Source organism: Neophocaena asiaeorientalis, unplaced genomic scaffold (genome assembly GCF_003031525.2).
Source record: "Neophocaena asiaeorientalis asiaeorientalis breed wild unplaced genomic scaffold, Neophocaena_asiaeorientalis_V1.1 scaffold72, whole genome shotgun sequence".
Classification (NCBI taxonomy): domain Eukaryota; kingdom Metazoa; phylum Chordata; class Mammalia; order Artiodactyla; family Phocoenidae; genus Neophocaena; species Neophocaena asiaeorientalis.
In genome coordinates this window covers 8,392,146-8,413,536 of record NW_020185336.1, presented here as the reverse complement: position 1 = coordinate 8,413,536, position 21,391 = coordinate 8,392,146, and the positions used below count along the sequence as shown (strand labels likewise).

The 21,391-nt window shown below is 41.2% G+C and overlaps 1 protein-coding gene across 1 annotated transcript in view; it reads right to left on the bottom strand.

Annotated features, from left to right (window-relative positions):
- The window catches only part of ACVR1 (activin A receptor type 1), a 75,289-nt gene that overhangs the window by 43,611 nt on the left and 10,287 nt on the right, over positions 1–21,391 (bottom strand). Inside the window, exon 2 of the mRNA XM_024735976.1 lies at positions 12,728–12,801. Within this exon, the coding sequence (XP_024591744.1) occupies positions 12,728–12,794 (67 nt within the window). The 5' untranslated portion in view covers positions 12,795–12,801. The remainder of the gene's footprint in view (positions 1–12,727; positions 12,802–21,391) is intronic.

Sequence of the window (21,391 nt, the reverse complement as noted above, 5' to 3'; positions counted from 1 at the left end):
GAGAGAGAAATAAAAAAGAATTCCATCTGTTTATTTTGTGGCTGGGCTGACTCCTGGTCTCTGAAATAATCCGAGTAAGTTAAGCCTTATTGCAGCAGTCTCACCTTCTATTTCAAAGCCATAAACTCAGTCTGTGTTTAAATGACTAACAAGTTAAAGAGCACTGTGGGGTATGACCTAAGACGATACCGGTCTGTCTCTTCCATGCTTTTTATGACTCCCTGAACATAGCAAAGACTTAGCTTTAACACATATGCCATGTCTGTGAAGCGACTCCTTCATAAGGGGGGAAATAATGACCCCTTTCTTCATTTTGTCTTCAAACTTCTTGAATCGTCGCTTCAGAGAAACAGATGATTACGAGGCCTAATGAAAAGCACCCCACCGCAGCCCACCCCACATAGTGTTGACAATTCTTGCATCTGAGTGAAGCTCTACTTGTTGGGAGAGTAACAGAGAGGACCACAGACTGAAGAAGGGGAAAAAAGCTGAGGAATTATAAACATTTCAGAGAAGTCATTCCTTGTTCAGATTCAGGAGAGCCAGTGATGTGGTACCATCTATAGCATGTCTTAGGCTAGAAGCTCCGATCACAGTGTGGGAAAAGGTGTTCCTGACTCTTTCTGGTTGTCTCCCCTTCCTCCCGGGATATCTGGGGAGTGCACGGCTGCTCCAGCAAGGTTTTCCTACCCAGGCTCTACACTGAAAATTCTGGTTTTACAGGACACCCTAAACGAGGGCTCTACACGGGAATGGACAGCAGAGAAGGCCCAGCTCCCACTTCTGTTTCTCCTCCACTGCCCTACGCGACCTTTTTCTCTGGGAATCAGGGACAGAACCTCCAAAACGCCAACCTTTGCTCTGCTTACCATCCGCCAGCCACCACCACATCCCCACACCCTTTCCGGAAGCTTTCAAATCACAGAGATAAACCCTTCAAAAGATGGGCACGGCTCCAATTTGTTAACAACAGTCTTAGAATGCCAGCCTCTAGGCATCGTGGCACCCAGAGCTAAAGGCGAAAATGTCTAGAATTAGTTAAATTCAGCTAAATTCTTCTTCTCTAGCTCCCTACCCTACCCCATCCCAAAGCGCAGAGGGAACAAGGTAATTTCCAGACTATTTTCTTTCCAGCCCAAATGAAGCCAAAGAGATCAAGATATCCAAGGGTGAAAAACTGGGGCAGAGCTCAAGCCTCTGATATTGCTGCTTCCCTATCTCCCAACTTCCCAGTCATGTCCCAAGGCCCTACCAGGTCCAGATCTCCATGAAAGGTCAAAGAAAGAAGGAATCCCATGTCTTCAGTCCCATGAGTACATGCCCTGTGCATCTGTATTCCAGCCTTTATAACTTGATCTTTGTCTCGCCTATCTTCTTTATCCCATCAGTCTAATCAATATGGTTCACAAGAATTCATTAACTCCCAAGTTCAACACGCTTAAGACTGGCTTCCTCATCAGAGACGAAAGATCCTACAGTCACCATAAGACAGTTGAGTGTAGGTCATTTTGAGCTTATTCTTTTTCACCCCGGAGCCCACAGAAAGGCCCCAGGTGCCTACACTCAAGGTAGAAACAGGAAGACTTTCTTCAGAATGCTGTGAACCAGAGCTGGCTTTTTAAACACACATGCCTTCCCCCCACACCCCAGCCTCTGGGGCACAGCACACCGTTCCCAGCTTCCACAATAATCTTGGACCTTGGCAGAAGAAAGGCAGCTAAATCTGAGATGTGTCACGAGGCCACTGGCTGAGGAGCAACGATATCTAAACACAAACCAAGGCGAGAGCAACAGGCCAGAGTTTCCACAGACTCCCTTTTGGCTCCTGTGGCTGTAGAGCACTGACGGCCTAAAGATAACCCAAGACTCTAAGAAGGGTCACTTTTAAATAGCAGCTTGAGTACCACCAGTCATTTCAGAAGTATTTCCTTCCAGTGCCTGCTTCCATCCACATCGGCGTGCCAAGCCTGCCCAACGATGGCAAGCCCGCGGCAGAGATGAAAGCCCGGAAGGACATGGAAAGAGTCCCAAAGGGAAACAGACAGCTCCTGACATGCGGATTCTATTCTGTGCCCACATATGGACTGCTGAGAAAGAATAATCTCGCAGAGAGCCACCTTGTAGAAGTGATCTACTGACAATCACTGGGGATTAAGGAGCACGTAGAAAATCAAACAAGATTGTTTTCACTCAGTGCCTCCCCTCTCTAAAACTGAGGCAGGGTTCTCCATGACGGCTACCGTCTAGGAGTGTTTTAGGAAAGCCTTTCCCTCCAGGAGAAAACATATACCTCTCAGTCTGTCTGTCGGACCCCAGTTTGGCTGAGCATGGAGAACTGGTATGGCTTCTTCAGCACGTACCGCACGTATGCAAGCACTGCGGCCACCCACTAACCACACAAGTGCCCAGTGGAACTGCTCAGAGGAGCCTGCTGCTTTTTCGTTTCCTTTTAAGCCAGGGCCAAAGTTCCCAGGATCTTCCTAAGAACCCCTGAGATCCGCTCAGCCCCTCACCTATCCACCCAGGGAGCCCACACTGTCCTAAATGGCAGTCGGCCAGGGGCTGGTGTGCAAGGGACAGGTGTACAGTGGGCTATTTTCAGTTGCTATCTGCTCAAACGCGAGCTGCACATGCTCAGGAGGCAGGCAAGTTTTGGTTGCCTTTCAAACTCTGGGCAGCCAAGAGACGTACACCTTTCACAGCTGCCCGGGCAACCAGCTGCTCGGTCCTCCTCCCAAGACGGGAGCAATGAGAACAGCGTAACCTGGCCAGCCACCATGCCAGCGAGCAAGCTGCACCTCTCATGTCACTGCCCGGGTTATTCTGAGCTGGGCTTATTGACACTCCATGGCAACACAGGAACAAAGGACCAGCTAGAGGGATTTAAATGTCTTGTAAAAGTTGCTAAGAAAGTCAGCAGCTCAACCTTCTGTTTTCATAACGGAAATTAGTGTTAGATCATTGTCGTTCACTGCTGCTGTTATAATTTGTGAGCTACCTACAACAGAGGTCTTCTCTTGGAACTAAGGGTTTTGTTTTTGTTTTGTTTTTGTTTTGTTGGCCACCGTCAAGTTGCTATAGTTGGGATGCCTTTGAAAAGGCAGCACGTGGGCCTGTCTGCCCCGACCCTGCAGGGGGACTAGTTTTTCCTGTCCCTTCACCTCTAATCCTGCTGTAGCCTGTGAACCACTTCTACCACAAAATTCTTTCAAAGCACACAAAGCGCATCTAATTAATCTTTCAATAGTTCTCGCTGCCCTCAGGATCGAAGACAAACGCCTCATGCACAAGGCCCTGCCAGGCTAGTAGGGCCTCAAATCTCAACCCAAATGCCTTCTGGGAGGCTGCTCTGGCCATGCTGGACCACCCGGGTGGTGACCTGTACCCCCCCCCAGTTCTCTGGGCCTGGCCCTTCCCCTGCCTAAAAAGTCCTTCTCAGTCCTTCCTTTGCTGGTCTAATGCCTGTTCATCCTCCCAAACCCTGCCTGTCCCCAATCCCAGCCTGGTGTGCCATGAAGGCCCTTCCGGCCAACACCCCTAGTGCTGTGCTTGTAACCTTTGTCTCCTCCAACCAGACTGTGACTCTTTGACAGCAAAAACCCCTTCTCGGTATGTTGACATCACCAGTGCCTACCCCGTGTGCTCATGGTAATTTATCAACTGCAAGAATGTAAGACTGTCTTATTACTGATTCTCTTTTCCAAAACTTGGAATACATTCTTTGAAAGGATGATGTCCTTTCTTACCCTGTCCCCAGCCCAGATCAGTTCCTGGGTCTCTTATTACCTTTTCTGTATTATGATAATTATTTATTCATTCATTTGTCAGATATTCACTGACCACCAAGTATATGCCAGGCGCTGTGTTAGACAGTAGCGAGAAAACACCACCACCAAGTCCTGGCCTCTCTCACCCTAGGCCTCACTTTGCATGGCTGACTTCTCACCACCACTCTGCTACTGCTAAGCATGGCTCTGCGGTAACGGCTCTTGAGAGCTCAGGTAACCCACATACAGAGACACAGTAAGAAGGAAGAAGGAGGCTCACGATGGTGTCTGACTGCCTCTCTCCTGAGAAAGGCTTAATTCCTATGCATGGCCAAGAGCCTTCCCTTCAGAAGACACTCTGATTAGCAACACCACTGAATTATCAAAAATTACCCTAACCCTTTGCAAAACTGACAGCGTGAAGCCTATGAACTAGGACATAGTGTTAAAGATAAACACTGTGTAACTCTGCATGGCATCCTGCAGCATTACATACGTCACAGGAGCCAAAGGTTAAACTGGACTGTTGGGTTTTTTTCCTTTTCTCTATCTCTTCCTTATAGCTTTACCAAATGGGTGTGATTTTTTTTTTTCATTTATACTGGCTTAGTGTAAATACCAGAATTCAGAAGGTAAACAAATGCAGCAAATAAATAAAAGAGGCTACTCCCTGCTCCAAATCACCGTTTGAATAAAAAATATAAGCAGAGTGGGCTTCCCTGGTGGCGCAGTGGTTGAGAGTCCGCCTGCTGATGCAGGGGACACGGGTTCGTGCCCCGGTCCGGGAAGATCCCACGTGCCGCGGAGCAGCTGGGCCCGTGAGCCATGGCCACTGAGCCTGCAGGTCCGGAGCCTGTGCTCCGCAGCGGGAGAGGCCACAGCAGTGGGAGGCCCGCGTACCGCAAAAAAAAAATATATATATATATATATATATAAAAGCAGAGGTTTTTGTTCTTGCTTTAAGGTGAATTTTACCACCCCCTTCCAAGAGGAATTTCTCATTCTGCCTCCTATTCCTTCTCTCCTTCCCACATGCCCCAAATATACATATCCTCAGAAAGTCCATGTTCCCCTCTAACCCATAACAAAGAATTAGATGCAGCATTACCGTGGATCTAGGAAACACCCAGCTCTGCAGAGCTCAGATTCAGCTGATTAGAATCAGGCAAGCAGCTGTTCCAGTGTTATGACCACGGCTGAGAAGGCACATATGTAAACTTCCCTCCTCCTGTCAAATCACTGGCTTGCAGAGAGAGGATGGTCAGGCTACATGAAGTCGTAAAAATAAATAAATAAATAAATTTTAAAAAGGTCTGGGCCAGCTTTGCTGGAGACTATCTGGGTTAGCCGTCAGAGCTTTCACCTGAGGGCAGCCAGGACTTCCCGGCAGCGAGCTCTTGGGAGCAGACTGGAGGTGTCTTTCTTAAACTGCGGGTTATGACCCATTTGTGGGTAGCGAAATTGATTTAGTGGTTCAAGACAAGGTTTCTTTCTTTCTTTCTAAATGAAATAAAACTGAATAGAATAAAAAAGAGAAGAAGCAGGAGTACATTAGCATAGTAAGAGTAATCACTTTCATGAAATTTTCTTTTCAGATGCATGCGGGTCATACTCCAAAATGTTTCTAAATGTAGATGCACTGGGTCCAACTCTAAAATGTTTCTTACTGTGAGTCACAGTGAAAATTTTGAAGGCTTCCCTGCCCTGTGTCTTACACTATCTTGGAATCGACATGAGCTCTGAGTAATTATGACTGTTTCATATAACCATAATCTATGGAAGCTTGCCTGAGGTCATGCTGGGCTACAGAGGGAAGTTCTGGAGGACAGTTGGTAATGTTTGGGAATTACAAATTAATTTTTAAATTTTTTTATTGAAGTATAGTTGATTTACAACGTTGTGTTAGTTTCCAGTACCCAGCAAAGTGATTCAGTTATACATACATTATATTCTTTTTCATATTCTTTTCCATTATGGTTTATTATAGGATATTGAGTATATTTCCCTGTGCTATACAGTAGGACCTTGTTGTTTATCTATTTTATATATAGTAATTTGTATCTGCTAATCCCACACTCCTAATTTATCCCTCCCTCACCCCCTTTCCCCTTTGGTAACCATAAGTTCGCTTTCTACGTCTTGAGTCTACAAATTAATTTTTAAATGTTTTGTTTTCCTCGGTGTTTACTTTTCAAGAGCAAAAGTAGCACACATGCCATCCCTACAAATCTCCTGCTTCACCAGTTTTTCCATAAAGAGGAGATGGCATCCACCCTCTCCCCCTTGAGACCCATCTTTATAAAACAGAAGCTTAGAAGCTATTGCACTGCCCACTCACTGTTGACCACAAGGAAACCATTTAATGAGCCTAGGGCCTTGGATTTGTTTTCCCATCCATTCAATATTTGACTCTGATTGAATTTTTTTTTTTTTTTTTTTTTTTGCGGTACGTGGGCCTCTCACTGTTGTGGCCTCTCCCGCTGCGGAGCACAGGCTCCGGACGCGCAGGCTCAGTGGCCATGGCTCATGGGCCCAGCCACTCCGCGGCATGTGGGATCTTCCCAGACCAGGGCACGAACCCGTATCCCCTGCATCGGCAGGCGGACTCTCAACCACTGCGCCACCAGGGAAGCCCCTGATTGAATTTTTAGAGTCCTCTCCACACCCTACCACTAACTCCTCTCATATAAATGCATTGAATATGAACATTTTATAATGTTCACTGGGACAAAAAAAATTGGATGTGGCTTTAGTTTAACTACCCACAGCTGAAACAAACATTCCCCAGAAAGGAAAAGCTGAAAGGAAGCTTTGTCACAGCTCACCTTGCATCAGTAATATACTCATTCTGTTAGGTGAGAAAATGTGACAATAAAGAAGCAGTATCTTAAAAGTGTACAGCTTCACCTGATATTTACATTTTAGGTCCTCATAGTGGCCAACAGCTCAGTACATCCCATCTCTCTCCCCAACAAATCTCTCATATGATGATGTGTCAACGAAAAAGATTTGATTCTGAACAAAAGGGATAAATTATAGTCCTGAGAAATGAGGGCAACAAATTTAATACTGAGACATTTCTCTTACATTCATTCACCCCTTCACGAACTTCCTGAATTCTCAATAATGAGAAATTCAAAGAAAGGCTTATTCTATTCTTCACCCCCAGTGGCAAAGAGGGGCACCTTTGTGGACCCTAACAAAAAGTCTATTGAAGTGATCTCCTTCCTTCTCTCATTGGGTAATTGGGCTGGAAAGTCTGAGTAGTGATGGCTTTGGAAATACTAAAATCAAGTCAACCCAGAAAACAATTTAGTACTTAGCAATCTTCTCTAAGACAGGCCGAAATCTCTTGCAACGAAACTCTGCAAAAGTCCAGCCTTCCTTGCTGCAATAGAATCTAACTGTGGCTTGCAAATTTAATAAAATGTGGGTCATCTTAGCTTTGAAATATTTTTGAAGAAGCAGTATTCCACTTTAAGTTATTTGTGTCATGGTCGTCCCTGCAAATGCTCACAGGGACAAAGGTAAAACCAAACAAGCAGGTTCTGGAACAAAAATGGACTTCTCCCGGGTGGCATAATAGCAGTATTAGAGCATGATTAGTCTTATTAATGGGAAGGAAAAGGAAGGATATACGGGTAATTAGGGCTCAAGTGCTCTTCTCTGTGAGAGCAAATAAAAATCTTCCTGCAGCTGGAGTTGTATATATAATGAACATGAAAAATGAATATTGGTATGAGAGAGAAATAAAAAACACAAACCCAGGTAAAAGGGATTCATCATTTGTTATTGGAAGCTCTCACCTCAGCCTCTCAAATGGACTGGATTGAGCTGCATTCTAGCATGTACCAGATGTAATATGAATGCGGATGTAGCTAATTTAGGGTACCAAAAAATACAAAATTCTGAAGATAACCGATAATGACTGAAACTCTTGAATACCAATCCTCAAAGTATAACACACCTTTTGTTGGCTGTATAACCTTAAGCAAGAGTTTTAACCAATTCAAAAGCACATCCCCACTAACGTACCTCATTAGGGTAATGATGAGGATTATGGGAAATAACGAACATAAAACAACATTGGGCACATATTAACCACTCAATAAATATTACCTATAAATCATCAAAGAGATAGTTCTAGTATGCAGTATTTTCCAAATTTACTGGGTCTTTTTGGCCCCAGAGCATTTAGAATTCCATTTAGAAATTGAGAAATGTTCTAAAGTACACACATACTAGTCAAACTCTGCCAAAAGTACTCTTTGGGACTTCTTATTTGATATGTTGACATTGTATCTAATCAATATTTAAAAGACATCTGGGAGTAACTGGAGAGACGAAAGGAAAGAAGCTTTCTGGTTTTTTGTTTGTTTTTAATAGACTAAGAGGAGTACAATACCCAACAAAATATATTAGAACAAAATCTCTATGACTTTCTTATTTATGCACCAAGAATGTCATTAGCTCCACTGAAGCCCAATTAATAAGGTGCCGTAGCTGCTCTGCAAACATCAAACCTGGGTCTGTTTCCTTTTAAACTTGGTAGTCTAGAGCTTCCCTGGTGGCGCAGTGGTTAAGAATCCATCTGCCAATGCAGGGGACACGGGTTCAAGCCCTGGTCCAGGAAGATCCCACATGCCGTGGAGCAACTAAACCCGTGCGCCCCAACTACTGAGCCTGAGCTCTAGAGCCCACATGCCACAACTACTGAAGCCTGTGCACCTAGAGCCCGTGCTCCGCAACAAGAGAAGCCACCACAATGAGAAGCCCGCACACCCCAAGGAAGAGTAGCCCCTGCTCGCCGCAACTAGAGAAAGCCTGTGCACAACGATGAAGACCCAACACAGCCAAAATAATAAATTAATTAAAACAAACAAAAACCTTGGTAGCTTAAAGCCCTGCACTAGACAATCTATGAGGCTGATATAAAGTTTTTAGTTATTTGCCCTGTTATTTACCTCTTTCGGTTAAGTATTTCGTACTCGACATTTGCTTTATGACTAATGTTGAGTATATTACAATTAGTTCTCAGTGGTTTTTTAAAAAAAAATTTTCTAGTAAATATGCAAAAACAAAGAGTCTTTTCATAGAATATGCTATTGATAGTTAACTAGGAGTTGAGTCATTGAGGGAAGACAAGACTAAGGCCACCGCTATTAAGATCAGAGTACTCTAGGTTGTAGCACTCACTGGATATTGTTTTAAAAATTAAAAAAAAAAAGCTATCGCAACAAAAGGATGATGTGCTCTTTTCCATATCTGTAAACATCCTAGTGCTGGTGTTATATTCAATAGCAAAACCTTAGTGGCACCCATTTCCATCAGCCAGACTAACTTGTTTCATTACAGATCTTCACTCTGGCATTAAGAGGTCATTTGCCGGATCCTTTGGGCAGCTTAAGAGCTTAAAGCAGGAAAAAACAACCAATGGCTGGGTTGCTAACACTGTTCTATAAATGCCCTTTTCACCTCCTCTTTCCCCATTCTTTCCCACTTCCCTTTCTCTATCCGTATTACATTTCCACCTCAATTTCTCTTCCACTCTTTTTTTTTTTCTATCGTGCCCACACCAAGAGTCCACCAGGACAGCACATGAAACCTGAAGGATTGTCTGACCACACAGAACTGCTACTGTACCTAGGGGAGCACACAGAATTTGGAGGGACTTCATTTCACAATATTCTTTTTTTTTTTTTTTTTTTAACTGATCACATTATGTAGCAACTAAAAAGAGGAAAAATCCTAGCAACTTGTCTATTACGTCTCCAGACATTGTCAAGTGTCCCTTGGGGGATAAAATTAACCCCTCAGATGAGAACTACTATTAACCCACCAAATATTCCCAGCCCATTTCTTCTTAGTAATTCTTTCAACCTAGGACCCAACCTCTCTTCTGGTTAAACACCTCCTACTCCTTTAAACTTGCCACGCAGGATCCTTATTTCATATCTTTTTGGCACTAATTAAAATGATTGCGATATTATTGGACTGTATCAAACAACACTGCTTAGAGAAGAATATAGACTATGGATATCTAAAGTGGTTGACGATAGCGTTTTTTAATAGAAACTTAATGTAAGCTGCTTTATATAATTGTAAATTTTCATAGTAGTAAAAAGGAACAGACAAAAATTCACATTTTTTATTGTCTTCAAAACCCAGTGTGTACTTTACACTTAAAGCATATCTCGGCTTGTATCAGCTGCACTTTGAGTGCTCAGTATGTGGCTAGTGGCTCCCTGACTATAATACATGTCAATGAACATGGGAAGGAGGGAGGAACAGATCAAATATTATACACCTAATATGTAACAAAATAGATTTCTAGTACATTAAGCACTGATTTTTCCGCAGTGTTGGCTATATTAACTTATATTAGATGCCTCCTTGGAAACTTATCAAGTGTATAAAACTGATCACTATACCCCCAAGAGCCTGTAAGAGGGGGATTAGTCTTACTGGCCCATCTGATCACAAGGCTGAGATTCACACCGTAAGCACCACTCCTCATGGAGCAACTCTTATAAAATAAAGTGCAAACTGCTCAATGCACAATAAAATAAGAGTTTGTTTACATATCTAGAAAGATTTACACCAACATGCTAAAAGCAATTACATGTAAGTGCAGGGAATTATAGGCAAATTTTATTTTCTTTTTCTCTTGATTATCTCTTGTGGACTCCACAGGCAGTGCCATCCCTAAGTAGCTTTTTGTAGATGGGGAGAAGGGAGGATAGTGAGAATGAGTTAGGCCCTAAAATGCCTGTGTGATCCCGCATAACTAAGAGTTACCCTGCGCCCCTTCAGGTTCTCACTGGCCCACCCACTAAGCATTCATTTACATGAAAACCGCTGTATAATTAATTGAACCTAATACCTAACTCTTTTATACATAAAAATACAAAGTATGTCTTGTACTGTCTTAATGTATACGAAATTTTCTCAAAATATAACCCCTGTGTAAATCAAAGGACAAACAGTTCTCTGTTTTGTTGGGATTCTACCAAAATTTGTTCACCAAGTCAGAAAATTCAAGCACTGCAGGCAAGATCCCTTGTGATAATTAAGTCACCGATACAATACACTAGTACCAATGTTTTCTGTTTTCTAAGACATCAAAGATTGTGTGTGTGTGTGTGTGTGTGTGTGTGTATAGGTATATATTTTTATACAAACATTTGTTACTTCATTACATCTTCTAGTGTACTCATACCCAACTACATTAGATTATATTACATTTGTCTATACGTACTATTTTAATTATATGACATATTTAATTACATATTATTTTCAGAGAATTTTCTCTTCATTTCAGATAGCGAATTATAGTGAATTTTTAAAATTTATGTTTATAAGAAAGGTACGGTGTGTACAGGTTGCACTCCAAGAAAATCAAGGGACATTATCAAATATGTATAAAAAGGGGATGTTCACATGCAAAACAAAAAGAAGTCTAGACACAGACCTTATACCCTTCATAAAAATTATTCAATTAACAGATCACAGACCTAAATGTACAACGCAACACTATAAAACTCCTATTAGATAACATAGGAGAAAACCTACATTACCTCACTGAGTATGACAATAACTTTTTTGTTTTTGGCAATAACTTTTTAGAGGCATGATCCATGAAAAAAATAATTAATAAGCTGGACTCCATTAAAATTAAAACTTCTGCTCTGTGAAAGATAATGTCAAAAGAATGACAAGACAAACCACAGACTGGGAGAAAATATATGCAAAAGACATATCTGATAAAGGACCGTTATCCAAAATATACCAAGAACTCTGAAAACTCAACAATAAGAAAACAAAGAGCCCAAATAATAAATGGGCCAAAGACCTTAAAGACACCTCAGTAAAGATATACAGATGGCAAATAAGCACACGAGAAGATGCTCCACATCATACATCATCAGGGAAATGCAAATTAAAACAACGATACACCACCACATACCTATAAGAATGGCCAAAATCGAGAACACTGATAACACCACATGCTAGTGAGGATGTGGAACAATAGGAACTCTCATACATTGCTGGTGGGAATGCAAAATGGAACAGCCACTTTGGAAGACAGCTTAGCAGTTTCTAACAAAACTAAACATACTCTACCATACAATCCAGCAATCACAATCCCTGGTGTTTACCCAAAGGAGTTGAAAACTTATATCTACACAAAAACCTGCACATGGATGTTTATAGCAGCTTTATTCATAATTACCAAAACTTGGAAGCAATCAAGATGGCCTTCAGTAGGTGAATGGATAAATAAACTGTGGTCCATCCAGACAATGAGACATTACTCAGCACTAAAAAGAAATGAACTACTAAGCCATGAAGAGACACGAAGGAACCTTAAATGTAAAATACTAAGTGAAAGAAGCCAATATGAAAAGGCTATATATACTGTATGAATCCAACTACATGACATTCTGGAAAAGGCAAAACTATGGAGGCAGTAAAAGAATCAGTGGTTGGCAGGGGTTGCAGAGGTGGAGAGAGAGGAATAGGTGGAGCTCAGAGGATTTTTAGGGCAGTGAAATACTCTGTATGATACTATAATGATGGATACATGTCATTATACATGTCATTATAACCCACAGAATGTACACCACCAAGAGTGAACCCTAATGTAAATTACGGACTGGGGTGATTATGATGTGTCAATGTAGGTTCATCAATTATAACAAATGTACCACTTTGGTTGGGGGGATGTTGATAATGGGGGAGGCTATACATGCGTCGGGGCAGGGGGTATATGAGAAATCTCTGTATCGTCCTCTCAATTTTGCTGTGAACCTAAAAAACAGCTTTAAAAAAATAAAGTCTTAAAAATGGGGGGAGGGGAGGATTGCTAAGTCTGATAGGATTAGGAAGAAACTAGTTTACAGTAAGCCAAACAATACACAGTATACTCATCCGATCCCAAATAGTTGTGAGCCACTTACCTTCCATACTAGGGGAAGGGAAAGCAATCATCATTAGCACAGGAAGAATCATCACTCCATCTACCATTGTACAACTGTGGAGGGAAAAAAAGAGATATCAGTAAAACAACAAAATTTAACTGTAGGATGACAAATTAAATTAAGCATACCATCTTCAAACTGCCATTCAAGGCCTTTCTTACAAATCCCCCTCACATATGCTGCCTTATTTCTTAGTACACTTAAACATATACCCTTTACATGGATCTAAATAAATCATCTTAAAGAGTTAATCAGATTTACCTCCTACTGGTGGCCACTCTGAGGCAACTTTCCCTGAGTCTACCCACTTACAAAGAACTCAAAAGGGACATGAAAAATTCTCAGCTGTAAGGCCAGGCATTCCTAAAGGACTTTAGGTTTGAATTTTATTTTATGCCACGGAATGCAAGATTGGCACCAAGTTAAATACTCTAAGAAGCACGAACAGACTGTTCTAACACCATGTTAAAGATTAAGTGACTGAATAATCCAAGCCCAATTACTATGTTTGAGCCTTGCTTTAAAAGGATTAGAGGTGAAGCAACCTACATCATCACACAGCCCCGAAAAAGAAAAAAAAAGAAAACACAAAACTGTAACTTACCCCTCATCTATGGCAAAGCAATGTATTCTTACATTAACCTCAAATTTAACAAAGCATACACGCAATCAAGACATGAAGAAATCATATAAAATCTTAATATATGAAACTATATAACAGAGAGAAAATAAGATACTTGATATAAATTTTAAGTTGATATTGCCCTAAAACTACACTGGCAGAAGATCAATGTTCCTCAGAGTCAAGGGGTTACAACAAAGAACTTTTCCATCTGAATAATTCCTATACAATTTTGGAAAGATGATGAGAGTTTGGCTATACTAATTCTTTATTACAAAGAATAATTTTAAACAATTAAACCTTGAACTAGCTGCAATTTTCTGGATGGTAAAATAAAGAGAAAACGGGTCAAGTTCTTTAGTGAATAGGTTCATGTGCTATCTTACTCTTAAAGCTTCAAAGAAAAGAGCAAAAGCCCACTGCTATCTAAGCTGTTTGGAATGGACACCTTCTGACTCATCTTCTTAAAAATCAGTTTTTTGGTTAGGAGTCTGACTGTTCATTCCCCGCACCTCTATTCTATCTTACCATCCCTCACTTCAATTTGTCTACAACTGTATTTCAGACTAACCCTTCTCTAACAGCAAGGTGAGGGAAGGGAGTAAAGGAGAGTTTAATGGACCTTCCTTTTACATTTTTAAAAGCACATGGAACTTGAGTGACTCCCTTTCTACTGTTGTTTTGTTATTATTGCTATTATTTCCATGTTCACATAGATCTTTTCTAGAGCAAGCCCTTGTTTGATATAAATGCAAATGCCTCACCTCACCCTGGAACCCTCATAACCGGTACTGACCCTTCCATCACCATCTCATCTCTGTGCCTTTGAACAGAAACACACTGTTGGTTCCCTCCACCCCAGATGCCTTGAGCCTCCCCCTCCACCTCTCTCCTACCCAACTCCCTCTTCCTGTCATCCATGATCTAGCTCAAAAGGCAAATGCTTGGTGCAACACCTCTCCATCAGCAGTGATTTCAACCCCCCAGCACTGGTCTAACACCACTCCAAATCAATTATTTGTCTATGTCAATCTCCAGCACTAGCCTACTTGCCCCCAAAAGGGGTGCATGCATCCAAGGGCCACACAAGACAATGCATTAAATTATGGGATGAAAATAGTAAAACTTGTATCTTATAAAAACTGATTTAATCTAACAGAGTGATAAATAACTTGATCCTTTATTTGGTCTCTGTCTCAGTCCCTTAGGACAGTCCACTACAAGAGGTATCTTGCAGAAGAAGTGGGAGTTACACAATGTGAAAGAGTGGACATTGTTTGCTTATAGAATACAGCCATGTGCTACATATACTCTTGAGGGTTTACTGAAGTGGAATTACAGGTTGTAATGGCTAGATATAATGAAATGAGCCCTCCCCAAATTGCAAGTGTTCTAAATCCATTAAAGAAACTACAGATTGAATATGTTATTAATGAAAGTACCAGAGAAGAGTAAGAAAATGGTGGAACTTATATGGCTATTCCTAGCAGTTCTTTGTTAATCAGTTTAAACAAAAGCAATTAACATTCAGTTCACTGTGACATGAAGCAGGCTCACCAAATTCAGAATTCAAAAATACATTAAAAACTGATTTGCATCCAGTATCATAAACAATAAACATTATCCTGAGTAGCCTGAGATTTTTGTCAATAATACAATGTCATTACCATTAGCCATACCTCAAATATTTCATCTTAAATCTTTTTAAAATTTCTATTTTATGTATGTCTTATAACACATAGTTTTACTTTATATAAAACGTATACGCAACATACATATTGAGGGTACACACTCAAAAAACTTTTTTTTTTTTTTTTTCCGGTACGCGGGCCTCTCACTGTTGTGACCTCTGCCGTTGCGGAGCACAGGCTCCGGACGCGCAGGCTCAGCGGCCATGGCTCACGGGCCCAGCCGCTCCGCGGCATGTGGGATCCTCCCGGACCGGGGCATGAACCTGTGTCCCCTGCATCGGAAGGCGGACTCTCAACCACTGCGCCACCAGGGAAGCCCTCAAAAAACTTTTTAACTGATGGGATATATCATTAAAAGCCTTTGAAAAGTATTGAACTATATATCTCAGTCTCATCTTTGAATTCCCAGTCCGTCCTTCCTTCCTTCCATCCTTCCTTCCTTCCTTCCTTCCTCCCTCCCTCCCTTCCTTCCCTCAACAACTATTGAGAGCCTGCTATGTACTAGAAATTAGAAACTTAGAATGATAAAGATATACAAACATGGTCCTTACTATTGCAGAACTTACACAATCTATCTATGGTGGTAGTCAAATAATCATCCAAAAGACTGCACAATTAAAAACTGAATTAAGTGTTAGAAAGAAACATGGTTAAATAAGACTGCTAACAAAACAATTTAAGATTTTTTGGAGGGTGGAGGAGATTATATATAAACAGGGTAGATTATATATAAACAGGAACCAGAAAGTTGAGTAGAAGGTACTACAAAAAGGATAAGAGTATGTGAGCTCTTGTGTATGTGTGTGTGTGTGTGTGTGTGTGTGTGTGCGCGTTTGTGTTGGGGTGGGGAGCACTCTGTGGTGGAGACAGGAGGGCATTTAAGGAAAAAGGCACAGCTTCTCGGCTTCTACACGGGTCCTGTGGCCAGGGGAAGCTTGGTGTTTCCTGAGGACTTAAAACATATATCACATGTGAAAAAAAACACCAGGCTAGGACATAGGGAGCCTAGAGAGAAGAGTGATGAGGAGAGAAAACCCAAGAAGGCTGGAGAGGTAGCCCCTGGCCAGAACCTGGGTAAAACATGGTAAGCCCTAGTAAGCCCCCTACTCACCTCCCTACATTTGTTGTTGTCAAGGCCCCTCTCCACCCCATTCTCCCAGGCACACCAACTAGCCAGCTCCCTGCCTATCTCTGGACCTCTGTATATATGAAGCTCCCAGTGATTGAGCCCTTCTTTCAGGACCCAACCTGGCAAATTCCTATTCAACCTTCAAGCCTCAACTTAAATGTCACCTCCTTCTAGAAGCTTGCCTAAACCCTCATATGCTCTCATTACACTCTCATACACCACTGTGTTAATTTTTATTTATAGCACTTATCATAATTAATAATTACATATTCATATTTGAGTGTGTGCTTTTGAACATATGTCTCCCTCACTGGACTGTAAACTTCATGGTAGTAAAATCTATTGTCTATCTTGTTCATCGCTACTAGAACCAAGTAGGTGCACATTTAATACTCATTGAATTCGAATTCTCCCTGAACTAATCGGCTCAATTTAACTTTAATTTCCAAAGAATTAGAAATTAACCCCCCCCCCGCCCGAACACAAAAGCACATACACACCTGCAAAGGAATAGCAGGATTAAGACATTTATCATCTCTGTTAACTCTAATCTCTAGAATTTAGTTCAGGTAATAATAAAAGTCGGCAGTTAACAAGTTTCAAGCTTCGAAATCAAGAATTCTTTCACTATTTCAAAAAAGAATTCTAAAAGACCATCACCACTGACAGTTTTTCCTGTCACAAAGCCAACAAAAGCCCATGCCCCTGAACACCTTTTAACTGATCATTACTGTGCAAGCAAACTTAAAACAATAATTTAGGCTCCTAAATGGAGAACAGGGGAAAAAAGGAGGTATAAATTCAGTCTTCCAAACTAATCTGCTGTTTATAGACAGATAACTCAAAATCCGCCAAAAAATCTTTGGGAAAAAAATGTCAGCAGCATCTACTGGTTGCCATTCTGTTCAGTGTCTGGAGTGTCTCTGCTGACCAGTTAATTCGGCTATTAAAAATGAGACTTTCAAAAGGGAAGGGAAAAGACATGTAGGGAGGAGAATGTTCTGGAATAAATGTCCCGATCATATTTTACATATAAAGAACATCAATAGGCTGAAGTCTCAACTTGAAGCCCCAAGGATCTACTTGGAATTTTTAAATATACTAAAAAGGAAACATTGTCTTTACAAGTAATTTTCAACTCCCTTGCACTCAAGTATTTTTGGCTAAGGAGTTTCAGATGTGGGCTGGCCAAAAAGATGAACGGGTAGTGGGAAAAGAGAGTGGCAATAATTCAATAGTTCAGGGATGCTTTACTCCAATAGTTTTAAAATTTTTTGGTCTCAGAATCTCTTTATACTCTTGAAAATTATTGAGGACTCTAAGGAACTTGTCTATGTAAGTTATTTCTACCAATATTTACTCTATTAGAAATTAAAATGGAGAATGTTTTAAATACTGTATTTGTTTTAAAATAACAATAAACATATTACTCTATTTTTTCTAAATTAAAAAAAGAACTGTATTTTCCCCCACAGAAAGCTCTAATGAGGAAAGTGGCATTACTTTGCATTTTTGCAAATCTCTATAATGTTTGGCTTAGTAGAAGGCAACTGGATTCTCATGTATGATTCTGCATTCAATCTGGAATGACATGTTGTATCAGCTGAAGAAAAGAGATTCCAACTTCGTACATGAAGACGTGTATGTGACTGGAAGAAGGAGGACCTTGTGGAACCCCTGAGAAAGTCTCGGAAACTCCAGAGGATCTCAGACCATGCTTTGAGAAGCACTGCCTTACTCTTAAATGATCAGTCCTTCTACCATACCAGGTAACCAGATGGCACCAGATATTTTAGGCTGGGCATTGGCTCGATACCTGACAAAAATGTTACTGCTCCACAGGTTTAGAAATCTCTTTAAACTCTCTAACATCAAGGAAGTCAACAATAAGTCTAGTGGTCAAGGGAGAAGGCATTAGATATCTATTTCATGTAGGAATAATACTTTATGTGCACAACGAAATACTTTTTAAATGAGACATAAAACTGTGATCAGAAGGTACTCCAGCGTCCATCTCCTTTTGGTCCAACCAAATCCTCATGCAATATTCTAAGGCTAAAATCCCTGACTGCAAAAACTCATAGGCTACTGGGGGTTACAGAATATTATCTGAAGGGTTTGGAGTATAAATCTTTGCGCCAGTATATACCACCTCCTTTCTGTTCCTGGATAAGGCCCTCTAGCCCTGGTAACTGATCTTAATATTTCAGACACATGGCAAAGAGCTATGCAGAAAAAGGTTAGGGACCTCGGGTCTTAAATCAGTGCCATCTTTTACAGTGTCTCAGGACTACTCCCTTGGGAGACAGAACAGTCCCATGATACTGTACTCAAAACAGGCAAACCACCAGGGCAAAACAGAGCTGCTTTCCAAATCCTATGGTACTTTTCAAACTCCATTTATAGATCAGACTGACATCCAGTCAGGGAGCTAGCGTTTAGCTCAATTTTTAACACATGTGGGCTTGAGACCAAGTTTGGCACTTCTTTCACTCATCACAATTTTACAGCTGGATAAAGCCACAGATATACTGCAATACATGCCCCCAAAATCACAAGGCATTTTGATGTCAGTCACAGGATAACCAGGAGTATACTGTACTTCTACATTCAACCTTTAGAACTCATATGAAGCAATCTAGTTGAGAATCTACTATAAGAATAAAAGATATTTCTCAAACCTAAAGTTATGAACAGCAAACAACTTGTTATCTGTATGCTGAGGATGAAAGCAAAGCTGTAAGATGAACCCTGAGATTCTTTCCCATCAGAAGATTCTACAAAATGTTCATTTGTCTGGCCTGGTGGCCTAGACTCATTTGGTTTGTCCATTTGTTCAACACATAATCTACTGAGCACCTACTCGTTCAATAGGGACTTTCTTGATGCTCTTCTCAATTCAATTTCCAACACTCTCCAAGTTAGAAAGAATCTTGAAAGATGGATTGTACGTTCACCCATCCCTATTTTGAATGACTTTTTCACCATCCACGTGAAGTCGCTCACTCACCGTCGGTGAGGGCTATCACAACCGTTCCATGACAGGTTTTTCTTTACGTCTCTTTTATATGGCCTATGCTATGCCTTCCATAAGAAAAAACAAATCTTTCTCTTTAATATAAAAGGTAGAGGCAAAGCAGAAAAGAAGTAGAGTGATTCTGCTTTCCCTTGGTCATCTGTCAACAGCACATCATTATTACAGTAACAGCAGTGCCACTTACTAAGCAGCCAGGCGCTGTGCTTAGGGATCCTATGTATTACCTCTTTCAACCTCTCCCCAAAACACTCTAAAAGAAATAATCCTATTAATCCCAGCTTACAGATAAGAAAATGGGTAGCTAGAAGTACCTTGCTCGAGCACACAAAGTCAAACCCAAAGCCATGTGACCAGAGTTCAGGTCCTAATTAACAAACGCTCACAACCTTCATTAAACCAGCCAGCCATAGTTTAGCTTCCTAAACTATGGAACTAACCATAGTCCTCCTTAACATTTTATCCAAGCTTCAACACGTTGTGCGCTTTACCCATCTTGATTTTCCTCTCAGAAAACAATCTTTACTCATGGTTATTTGGGCCACCTTTATCATGTCGTCTTTGCATTTCTCTAACCTCAAATTAATTTCATATACCCTGTAACCTCGGATTATCTCCCCTGCCCCCGAGGGGGGGAAAAAAAAAATCTTGATGTGAAAGGAAAGACAAGCCACGTTGTTAGTACACAAGTGGTTGCTACCTCCTCCCTCCCATCCCCAGTTCTCTTGTGACGCATCATAAAATAAAAACAGGCACTAGCGTTAGGTCGGGCACATTTGGGGGGCAAATTAGATCCAGCAAGACAGACTCTAAACATACAATCTTGAGGGAAGGTATACTTACAACCACCACCTCCAAGGGGGACAAAAATCAGCCATTATGTGACAATAGTTATGTCTCTTCTACGGTCAACAAGCAGAGAGAGAACCCAAGGACAGCTTGCTCCAAACTACCTGGGACTTTGGAAAGGGTGGAGAGAGACATGGGCTGTCAGTTATAGCTGCAAAGAAAGGCTAAACCAAAGCATCATACCATATAAGTTAAGTCAGGGTCTTTTCTCCAGTTCACAAATGACCTGTGAAATATTTTTAACACCACACTCTGTCTGAACTGGCAATGTGCAAGTTGCCAGGGCTTGGTTTTATATAGACTTCACTGCTGCGGGAGGGTTTCTGGTGGGGTGTTACTTTCAGAATATTAGCATGTAATTTGATCTTTCAAGATAGATGAATACAAATAGCTTCTTGGACAAGTCCTATAGTACTGAAATCCAGCCCCTGGATCAGTTCATCCTGTAGTTAGAGGAAATAATTACAGATTATTTCAGGAAAGAAAGGGTTTTGACTGAAAGAGTTACACTACAAACATTCCAGCTGTGACAGATGGACCCAAGATATGGTTTGGAAAGGCCAGGAAAAGAATAATATAATCTGGTTTAAAAAAAAAAAAAAAAAAGGCAAGGGTAGGTAAATGAGGCTTAACTGAATGAAAATAAGTAAAAGGATAAGCTACCATGTTAGAACCGAAGAAACCCCAGGAGACTTACTTTAATTGTATACAGGACGAAACTGACTCTGCTACACCCCTACCAAATATAAAGATAATAACTAAGCTAAGCCTCTGAGATTCCAATGTTTTGATCACCCACGGCATGCCTTACTGGTATCTCAAGTCTCGGTTTTATTTTGACGCGCTTGACTACATGGAAACTGTCCCTCGTCTTCCACTTCATTCCCTCTGTATCAAATAGCCACGGCTCTCCGCTTTGTTTCAACTGATAGTACCCATCATCTCCCAGCTGTTTTGTTCTATTCTCTTAGGCAGCTCAGGGCTCCTCTCCCTCCAGTTTACAAACTGGGACTTTCTTTTCTTTTATTTATTTATTTTTTTTACCTACCGGTAGAGAGGACCCTGTTATTCCCCCCTCCCTCACCCCCAACTCCACCAGTGAAACTCTTAGATGAGTAACTGTGAAGTCCATCTAAAATCCCACCTCCTCCCGAAGCCCTCAGTTAGATGCCTTCTCGGCCCTCTGCTGCATTTCTCACTGCCTGCAGTTTCCCCTTTAGCCTAAGAGTGCAGACCCTTTCCTATCCCTCCTGTTACCAGACAAATGGTATCTCAGGCACTGCCATCTGACACAACTGTCCCAATTCTAAGGTTAAGG